The 10,783-nt window shown below is 32.6% G+C and overlaps 1 protein-coding gene across 1 annotated transcript; it reads right to left on the bottom strand.

Annotated features, from left to right (window-relative positions):
- Positions 1-5,721: 5,721 nt before the first annotated feature.
- Positions 5,722-10,245, bottom strand: LOC101514461 (3-ketoacyl-CoA thiolase 2, peroxisomal). Its single transcript, XM_004497698.4, has 14 exons — positions 10,023-10,245; positions 9,176-9,252; positions 8,690-8,774; positions 8,458-8,584; positions 8,274-8,372; positions 8,121-8,188; positions 7,874-7,981; positions 7,576-7,653; positions 7,367-7,499; positions 7,188-7,284; positions 6,858-6,981; positions 6,658-6,766; positions 6,253-6,336; positions 5,722-6,154 (listed from the first exon to the last, which is right to left on the bottom strand). The coding sequence occupies exons 1-14, from the start codon at positions 10,101-10,103 to the stop codon at positions 6,048-6,050; spliced, it is 1,377 nt and encodes a 458-aa protein (XP_004497755.1). The 5' UTR covers positions 10,104-10,245; the 3' UTR covers positions 5,722-6,047.
- Positions 10,246-10,783: the final 538 nt, after the last annotated feature.

Raw genomic sequence — 10,783 nt, 5'->3', positions numbered from 1 at the left:
TATCACCCAAATAGCATCAAAATCCATAGATATATCCCAATTCCACTCAGGAATTTTTAATGGTTGTAACAATCCTAAATGCTTTTGGTGCTCAATATTAACCTTCTAACATACATGAAACAAACACAAAACCCATACATTTTTCTCAAATCCTGATGCATTTTAGTTATTCTTGGGTGCATCGTGAACTTAATGTTATGGGCTTCCTCTAAATCTTATCCTTAAGACTCCCCTCCTTAGGAACAACGATCTTATCCTTAAACAACACTAAATCGTCACCAGATAAGGTATAGTTCTCCTTGTCCATAAGAGACTGCAATACTTTAGCTAATAGGTGTTCATTTTGTATTATCCCTCTTAAGTTCTTACTGATTTCTAGCCTATTTAGATTCAAGCTTAAAGCATTATGGGACACATCCAAATTCATATATCTAAACTCCTTTATTAAGCTTGTCTCTTATACCATCATACTAGCTACACGTAAGGATTTTCTATTTAAAGCATCAACCACTACATCAACTTTCCCAGGGTGATATTTCAACTCAAAATCGTAGTCTTTAAGGAACTCCATCTACCTTCTTTGTCTCATATTTAATTCCTTTTGATCAAAAAAATACTTAAGGCTTTTATTATCACTAAAAACCTGAAATTTTGCTCTATACAAGTAATGCCTCCAAATCTTAAGAGCAAAGACTACAACTGCTAATCCAAGAAAATGGGTTGGATAATTCGCCTCGTGGAAATTATCCTTGCACTCTTAGTCCCACACAAATTTTTTCCCTTATCTAGTTGATAAGGCTATGTGTAAATATAGACCTCCCATTACTAAGGTGTAGGAGAGGCGCCAACGTGGCACCAACAGAAAATAACTGATTTTCTGTTATTAGGATCCTAAGAATATAATAAATAGGGAAGGGAGAGTCATGTAAGGGAGTTGGTTGGGAAGTTAGTTGTGTAGTAACTGATTCTGGGAATCATTTAGGGAAATTCATTCTTTTCCTTTCTATCATTTCTTTGTTTTCTACTGTAACAGGGAACTCTTGAATAATAATAAGCATAGCTCAGATCCATTGATCTGAAGCATTTCAGAATCCCTAAGTTCTTCTCTCAATTCACTTCATTCTACTTACCAGTACTATCACTGGTATCAGAGCACCGATTCTGGTGCCCTGGTTTCCACCACCTAGAAGAAACTGCATATGAAGACGAGGAGCATGGCCAGATCTATTGAAGAGGGGGAGCAAGAACGTGAAGATATGAGAGCACGTCTTGAATTCGCTGAAGCCTTGGCGAAAAAGCATGAGGATCAAATCACTGATTTGATGAACCGACTTAATCAGAATCGCGAGCAAGCTAGTCCGTTTCACGAAGGTATAGGAAGCAGTGGTGATCGTAACGAAGAAGTTCATCGTAGAGAGAAATGGCGTAAGTTGGAAATTCCAATTTTCGCAGGAGATGATGCTTTCGGGTGGACCCATAGATTGGAGCGATATTTTCTGTTGAAGGAAGTAACTGAGGAGGAGAAAATGCAGGCGACAGTTATGGCATTGGAAGGCAAGGCTTTGAGTTGGTATCATTGGTGGGAGAAATGTAACCCTAACTCGAATTGGGAAGGGTTCAAAATTGCGGTGGTTCGTAGGTTTCAACCTTCGATGATCCAAAATCCTTTTGAGCAATTTTTTTGTTGTGATGTGTATAACATTCTGTATTGTGCACGGATATCGTGCCTTTCAATAAGTTTTGAATATGGTCATATCCAAAATGTGGATAAATCTCAAAAGCATCAACTACTAGAGACTTTTCTTTAAGAAATAGACATATCCATAATGTGAAAAATCATCAATAAAAGTGATAAAATATTTTTCTCCACCAAGAGATGAAGTGTTAAAAGGTTCACATATATTAGTGTGTATAGTTTCAAGAAGTTGTCTGCTTCTTGTGGCACATTTGATGGAATCCACACATAATCCAAGATCAGTAAATTCTAGATTTTGTAGAATCTCATTTTTTTACTAATCTTTTCTAGTCTTTCCTAGGATATGTGACCCAAGTGGTTATACCACAAGTATGTAAAACATTTATTAAGCATATTACACTTAATTCTAATACTTTGATGCTCGGTGAGCAAGGACTATAGAAATGATCATGAAGTTTCAGTCTATATAAACCATCAATAATATAACAAGAGCCAATAAGTTTATTATTATTGCATAAATTGAAACAACCATATCTACTATTAAATTTAAAACCACAATTGTCCAACTTTGAAAGGTAAACTAAACTCATGGACATTGAAGGTACATAAAGAGTCTTTATTAGATCTAAATGATAGTCAATATCCAAAATCAAACGATAAGTGCATATGCCTTCAGTTAGAGCTTTATTATGGTTTCTCATGTAGAGAAACATCTTACTTTGCCTTGTGGTTTGGATTGTAAGGAATCCCTACATCATATTAGATATATGAGTAGTAACACCAGAGTCAAGCCACCAAGAATTATGATAACATCAACCAAATTTGATTCGAAAGTGCATACTTATATTTTCACATACCTTTTTTCTCGAACCAAACCTTACATTTTGGACAATCTTTTTGGAAGTGTCCTTCTTTAGCACATAAAATTACATTTATTATGATGCTTAGCATGTCTCTTTTTCTTAAAGTTATTGGCTTTTGGCTTCAATGATTTTCTAGCTCCATGACTAGGTTGACATAATGACACTTAAAGTTATTCAGTCGATTCTCCTTTTTAAAGAGTTTTTCAATTAATTCATTAACATCTCACTTATCTTTCATAATGTTATAATTAGTTTGGAAAGCTCCATACTTAGAAGTAAGTGAGTTCAAAATAAACTGAACCATAAAAGAGTCATTCATTGTCATACCCAAATACTTTAGTCTTGCTGCAATGTTAGTCATCTCAATAATGTGCTCTTGCATGCCCCCATGACTCATCAAACTTCATAGTCGTTAGTTATACCATTAATGTACCAATGAGTGACTTATCAGCTGAGCAAAAATGTTCTTCCACAAACTTAAGGTATTCCTTAGCACTTTACGTCTGTTGAATAATAGTTTTAATGTTATTTGCAATAGTCATTCGCATAAATATAAGGCTACATCTGTTGGATCGCTCCTATGCCTTCAGCTCGAACTTTTAATTCTCAATGTCGTTATCACTGACAACAGGTTTTTTCTCCAAAAGTGACAGGTCAATGTCCAAAACACCTAAGTAGAACTTCACTTGTTCACTCCATTCAGAAAAATTCAAACCATTGAAAATGGTAACAGATATCGCCGCTTGCGAATGAAGAGAAATTACTGCAAAACAACCATAAAATATATGCTCACATTAAATTTATCATATATTTAAATAAGGTTTAAATATGTATTTGGTCCCTGCAAATATACCACTTTTTGATTTTAGTCCCTGTAAGTTTTTTTGTTTGGATTTAGTCCATATAAAATCCAAAAACAATCGGCTTTACTCTCTAACATCAAATAAATCTTAAAAGAAAGACGAGTTTTTCAAAAACCTTGACAACAGGTTTTTTCTCCAAAAGTGACAGGTCAATGTCCAAAACACCTAAGTAGAACTTCACTTGTTCACTCCATTCAGAAAAATTCAAACCATTGAAAATGGTAACAGATATCGCCGCTTGCGAATGAAGAGAAATTACTGCAAAACAACCATAAAATATATGCTCACATTAAATTTATCATATATTTAAATAAGGTTTAAATATGTATTTGGTCCCTGCAAATATACCACTTTTTGATTTTAGTCCCTGTAAGTTTTTTTGTTTGGATTTAGTCCATATAAAATCCAAAAACAATCGGCTTTACTCTCTAACATCAAATAAATCTTAAAAGAAAGACGAGTTTTTCAAAAACCTATAAACTTCTCTTTCAATTTCTATTCATATTTTCTTTATAAAATAACACTAATTATTAAATAATAAATAAATAAATTTATTAATTAATAATATAAAATATTTTAATTTTTAATATATCATAAAATATAATGTGTTGGTGTAGGACCACGTGTCATGGCGTTTGTCAGCTCTTTTTTTTTTTGTAACGTTGATTTGATGTTAGAGATCAAAACCGTTTGTCTCTAATTTTATGGGGACTAAATTTCATTAAAAAATCTTACAATGACTAAAATAAAAAAACTACTATATTTGCATAGACCAAAGGCACATTTAAACCTTTAAATAAAAACATCAAAACATGTTCTAGTTCACCTTTGGGCAATGCTACAATATATTATCATAAATAATATCAATTTTTATCATAATCAAGAAATTAAAATTCTCTACCAAACATATAAATTATCTTTAAACAAAAATATATATTCGATCTAAAATTTCAATTTCTCACACTCAAGTTTATTATTGACCATAGAACAAAAACTTTCTTTGGGTAAATTTAATCCTATGACTAATTAACAATCATATATTTTTATGACATTATTTCATCATTTTAACTTTGCCATTTTGGTCTACACAAGTTTTAATAAAATATAACTTGTTAGAAGCAACATTTATAACTTTCTTCAATAATATTTAATTATAATATGTATAAATGATTCACACACACGCACGCACGCGCGCACGCACACGCACGCACGCACGCGCACGTCTTGTTAAGTCGATATTGTTAAGTCGGACGTCTTGTTCCGAGTTCAAATTTTGATAGAATTTAACATCGCTTCTAAGATAATATATATATATATATATATATATACACATCATATTAGTAAAGCAAAAAACTAGCGTACAATCATTCAACAATATAAAGGTCTTTAAGTTTATGATTTTTATATACCAAATATATTGAGGAAGTCATAGTATTTCGCACTAAGTTGACGAAGACCGATTTATAAATAGTGTCATTTAATATGAGACGTTTATCAAATATTTATATTAAGGAATTAAATTAATTCTTTTAATATTTAGTTGTTATCGAAACCTTTGTATTTTCAATTTCTAACTCGTAATATTTAATGGTTATTGTAAGGATTATCTTTCCAATTGTTAACTTTTAAAATTTGTGGTAAGTATAATTTATTTTAGGCAAAAAAAATTGAAAGGCAATGAATCTATAAAAATTCTTAAAGATATATCAAAATTGGATACCTGAACTTAATTAACAAAAAATTCTAGTGTCTAATTATATTTAAATTTCAGTAGATTACAACGCTTGACATATACGTTAACCAAATCTAAGGCTTCGTTTACCATGTGTAACTTTGCTAGTCATTAAAAAAAAAGTCGAAATTTATGGTTTTGAATTGATGTTCAAATAACATTTTTTAAAATAAAACACGGTGAATGAAAAAGAGAAAGAGAAGAATAAAGGATCAAGTTAGGGGAAGAAAAGAAAGAGTATAGGAATAGGATTAAGTTGCCACGTTCCTCGCCATAATTCATTACTGTTGCTAAGTTTATTAATTGACACTATAATTGCTGTGTCATCCCCTTTGATCTGGTAAGGCATCATGAGTTGTTGCAACTTGAATTTCTTGGTGTAGTTAAACTAGATGAAAACAAGCCGTGCAGGAATTTCGAAAAATTCATTGCATGCTTTAATCTATATATAATGAAAAAATTTATACTTAAAAAATAATCAAAATTAATAAAGTTTCATGTGCTTTCAAATGATACTTGTATGTTAGTTATATATACATGTTTCCGTAGTTGCATATCATTTATAGATTTTCAGTAATAAACTCGTTCTCGTCAATATTATTGCAAATATGCTTTTCTAACTAAACAAAATAATGGCCAACCCATGTTCCAGTGCAGAATTCATCTCTAAAGTAAGAGGGCGAATGAAGTGATTACATTATTCAGAAACATTTCACATCGAAGAACAAGTGATAAAATATGCTATTGCAGTATTAGCCTATCCTTTCATACAATAAATTTTAGAATTCTTCAGCAGTGATTGACATTTTGCACTATCCCAGAACAAAGCTTTTATTCTAATTTCGTAATCGATAATAATAACCAAATAGAAATGAGTGCCATGTAACTATGTCCTAGCGAGCATCTTTAGATAAGTAAAGGTCATCCACTTTGCGGGCATTGCGAAGCTCATCGACAGAATCGCCTCTCTCAAAAACAGCAGCTGCCCCCATTCCAGTACCTGCTCACAGTTCAAAATTAACACTATTAACTATAAGGTGTTCGAGATCACACAAACATGTACACACGAACCCACATAGAGTAACAAAGTGAGAGTACCTATGCACATAGATATGACTCCAAATCGACAGTCCTTGCCACGTCGCTTCATTTCATGCAATAGAGTTGCCACACATCGAGCACCTACACCGAAAAAATAAAATATATCAAAATGCATATGTTCGCAGTACCAATTATCATTCTTTTCTAGTTTATGACATTTTAGCTCAATTCTGAATTCTCACATTTCTTAGCTACATTTCCAAGGTGCCATTGCAGTTTTTTTTTTTTTTGCAAATAAAGAAAATCTACTAGGTGGTTATTTTAGCTATAGGTATCTATCTCGCAAACATATTGTTAACTTCCGAAACAAAAAGGATACAAGTATGAAATTTTTTAAAGCTTCATTAATCAGCAATGGTGTTGTAGTTTTTGAACATAGCAGGTGTGGACTGTGGTACATACCTGTTGCTCCCAAAGGATGCCCAATTGCCATTGCACCTCCATTAACATTGATCTTTTGTGAATCAAGTCCTAGCTTGTTACGGCAATACACAAACTGGGAAGCAAAAGCCTTGAACATATATGCATATCATTGAAGTTAGTACATAAAAAATTGGTAAGAGAAAAAAATGGAAAATAAGATAAGTACATTAGTTAAATACCTCATTTATTTCAAAAAGATCAATATCATCAAGCTCAAGACCTGCAGCCTTCACAGCAACTGGAATTGCAGCAGCTGGGCCAACCCCCATGATGGCAGGATCAACACCAACTGCAACGAAACTCCTGCATGACAACCAACAAATGATGTTCTTCAAATTATCAAAAGCATTTCATGTTAAATATATATATTTTCTAATTTATATCTTTTATGTTAAAGAGCAGGAAAACCTACTGCACCTTCCTTATCTATTTAAGCACACAGCGTACCAATTTGAAATCGGTATATAAATATCGCAAAGGATTATAACTTTATGTTACCCATTAAGTACCTGAAAACACCAAGAATGGGTAGCCCCTTTTGAATAGCAATACTTCTTTTCATCAGCAGAACAGCCCCAGCACCATCACTCACCTGGCTAGAATTACCTAAAGCACAGACATCAAATGATTATATTATATCAATTAGAAAGAGTTTGAGGAAATTAATGACATTTCTATGATCTTATACCAGCAGTGGTGGTTCCGTCTTTCTTGAACACGGGTTTAAGCTTTGCTAGATCAGATAATGTTGCGTTAGGTCGAATTCCATCATCAACGGAAATGGTGACAGATTTCTCCTCTCCGGTTTTTGGGTCCACAATCTATTGAAGAAAAGTCTAATTACGAACCTAATATCCCAAAGAAAGATTCAATGTACCCTTATAGTGGAAAAAGTACCTTGGTCAGAACTGGTATGATTTCATCTTTAAATTTACCAGAAGCAGTAGCAGCAGCAGCTCGCCTGTGAGACTCGACCTACCAACAACATTATCAACAAGATTCAGTTAAAAGTTGCTAAAGTTTAACAAATAAAATAAAAGAGAACACAATGTTTTATGAAAGATGTATCCCAGAACCAACATTACATTGGTCTGAGTAGAGCAGGGCTCAGATCCCTTATGCTAGGTCTCTGGTTCGAGCCTTTTGGATACTTAGCACCAATAACATGGTTAAAAAAATGATATATCCAACTTACTGCAGCTTCATCTTGTTCTTTCCTTGAAACCCCAAAGCGATTGGAAACATTTTCAGAGGTAATCCCCATTGGGAGAAGGCAGTTTTGGGCTTGCTCAAACATTTGAACCTGTCACAACAAAGTAAGAAACATCACAACCTTGTAGTCCTCTAGAGGTTTTATTTCCGAAAAAGAAAAGAAAAAAAAAATTAAATGAACTTATTAATCTGGCAAAGGAGATGGAATGAGGAAAAAAGGGACAAAATACTTTAGGATTCACTGATCCTTCCCATGCCATTGGATTAGTTGTCATGGATTCCAAACCCGCACCAATACCTAAACAAAAATAAGTCGCAGAAAAATCAATATACAAAGTTATTGCAATCACAAGAAATACAAAATGATTTGATGAATCCTTTACCGATGTCATAAAATCCAGCCCTTATAGCAGCAGCTACATCAGCAACAGCTTGGAGCCCAGATGAGCATTGCCTGTTAACTGTCCTAACCGGCACAGTTTCTGGAATGGAAAAAGAAAACATAACATGTAAATAAAAAACCAAAATAATCTATTAGGTTCACTTACACAAGTTATCTGGACATACCAGGAAAACCAGCATAAAATGCAGCCATGCGACATTCACTAGCTCTTTGAGATCCACCCCCCAATACAGAACCCACAACAATATCACCCACTTCACTTGGGTTCAAGTTGGTTTTCTCTATTACAGCCTACAATGAAAACCTCGCCATCAGGTTCGTGTAGATGGATATACATTAATAGAGCAAAATATGAACTAAAGTAGCAAAAGATTTAGAAATTAAGAATAACAAAACCTTCAAAACAGGAGCTAGGAGATCATCAGCATGAGTGTCTTTGAAACCACCACGTTTAGCTTTGCAAAGAGCAGTCCGATATGCACTGTGAGCACATAATACAACTTCTGTTACAGATAAAAATTTAAAAGATCCCTCAAATATATTGCCCCTAATTCATAGTTGAACAAGGCAAGACAGTTGAGCACATATTAAATACACACTTATCGTAGAAAAGTTATGTAAAAGGTGTATCTACAATTGAAGAGAAAATAGGGAGAATTTTTGCATAAGCTCAATATAATATAAGTTATTCTATAGAGCTTACAAAAATAAACCAAAAACATTGTATGGACCTATTACAGATTATTTTTATAAGCTCTTCCAAATCACTTACATAAGTGCTTATATCATAACATAAGCTCAAATAGGTGCCTCCTATATCAATTATCAAATAAAACACATGCTTAATGTGGAAAATTCAATTGGAGTAATAGCTGAACTCACGCTACAATCACTACATCGTCCCCAAATGAAGCTGTCCTGTGATACGCAGCACTATCACCCGCCAAACATGCTGAAGCCTGGGAATCAAATGTTCAACATACAAATAAAAATCCGCCACAACAAGGTAATTTCAAATTGCAAATATACACAAATACTTATGTACATACATGTGCATACACACACACATTTGCCACTTTGCACTAATGCCTAATACTCAGTAAAGGAATCACGTGTAGCAAAAGGGTCAGACAGAATTTTCACCCTCCTGAAAATTCCAATTCTAAAGAATATGTAGGTCAACGGAGTACCACGGTTAACAATTACTTGAAAATCACCCAAAACTCCAACTACAAGAAAGTGACGTGGTTGGTACCGGTTCAAAGCAAACAAGGAAAAACGAATATGAACACCTCAAAACTCAACTCATATTTGTTTTCTTTTGTTTCTATCAAAACAATACAAATCAGGTCACCACATGATAATAGCAAGGATGACCATGAACTTCTAATTCTAAGGGACAATATTTTCCTTAGTGAGTGATTTTCAATTGTCGGTTACAATAGAATACGCCTGAATATGAATATTAATATTTTTTTTTGGTTTTAACCTGGCCAAAAATTGTTCCAATCAGGATTCAAATTCAGTATACGAAGAACTCGGGATATTCATATGAATATTAATATGAATATACACATTCAAGATCAGAACTTTGATAAAACTGTAAGCTAATAAACAATCAAGGATACCAACATAATTGCCAAAAGGATAATTAATTTTCGCAAAAGAAGAAAAAGAAGATTAAATCGAAACAAAGTTGCGAATTGAAAAAGAGGAAGAAAGAACTAACAGAGAGAGAGGTCGATGATGATGATTGAGAAGGGTTGAGATGTTGAAGCAAAACTTTCTGTCTGTTGATCGCTTTGTCCATGTTGAGGTTGAGGGTGATGAGTGAAAAGCGAATCGAATTGTTGAAAAGAGAATGAAAATGAAAATGAAAATGAGAATGAGAGAAACTGGATTAGCTTCCTCTATTACTTGTACTAATTTCTTACTTTATTATTGCCGGTTCTAGGAAGCAATCAGAATATTCAATATTTATTTATTCTTCTTTAGAAATATAATAATAATAATCCAAGTATAGTATTATATATATATTGGGAAATTCTTCCAAACAGTGTATATTATACTTATCTAATTATTATTTTTAGATATTAATTAATATTTGATCATCTTTCTTTGAAAAGAGATAGAAACAGTTAGTACATTCTATCATAAACTGGATTTTGTCATTAAACTTATAACTTTTATGTCACTTTATCTTTTCTTTAAATAAATTACAAATAAAATAAAAGGTAAATGAAGATAATCATAATTCACAAAACATAATGACATACATTGCTCTCTTAAAATTTCAATTTAATTTTAAGAAACTTAATATGAATTAATTTAGTTAATAATAGAAATTTTTCAAAAACAAAAATTGAGAGTATAAAGACATTACTATGAATATCTAATAAATACTAAAATATGCATAGAAATTATCTTAAAAAGTTAAAATTATTATTTGTGATTTTTAAATTTAATGCCTACCAAAGATATATATTAAAT

This window comes from Cicer arietinum, chromosome 4 (genome assembly GCF_000331145.2).
Source record: "Cicer arietinum cultivar CDC Frontier isolate Library 1 chromosome 4, Cicar.CDCFrontier_v2.0, whole genome shotgun sequence".
Taxonomy (NCBI): Eukaryota; Viridiplantae; Streptophyta; class Magnoliopsida; order Fabales; family Fabaceae; genus Cicer; species Cicer arietinum.
This window is presented reverse-complemented; position numbering and strand designations above follow the sequence as displayed.

Coding starts and splice junctions, on each gene's coding strand:
- LOC101514461 (XM_004497698.4), bottom strand. CDS start 10,103: ATGGACAAAGCGATCAACAGACAGAAAGTTTTGCTTCAACATCTCAAC. Junction 8,775..9,175: donor GACGATGTAGTGATTGTAGC/GTGAGTTCAGCT, acceptor ATGTGCTCACAG/TGCATATCGGACTGCTCTTT. Junction 8,585..8,689: donor TCCTAGCTCCTGTTTTGAAG/GTTTTGTTATTC, acceptor TTTTCATTGTAG/GCTGTAATAGAGAAAACCAA.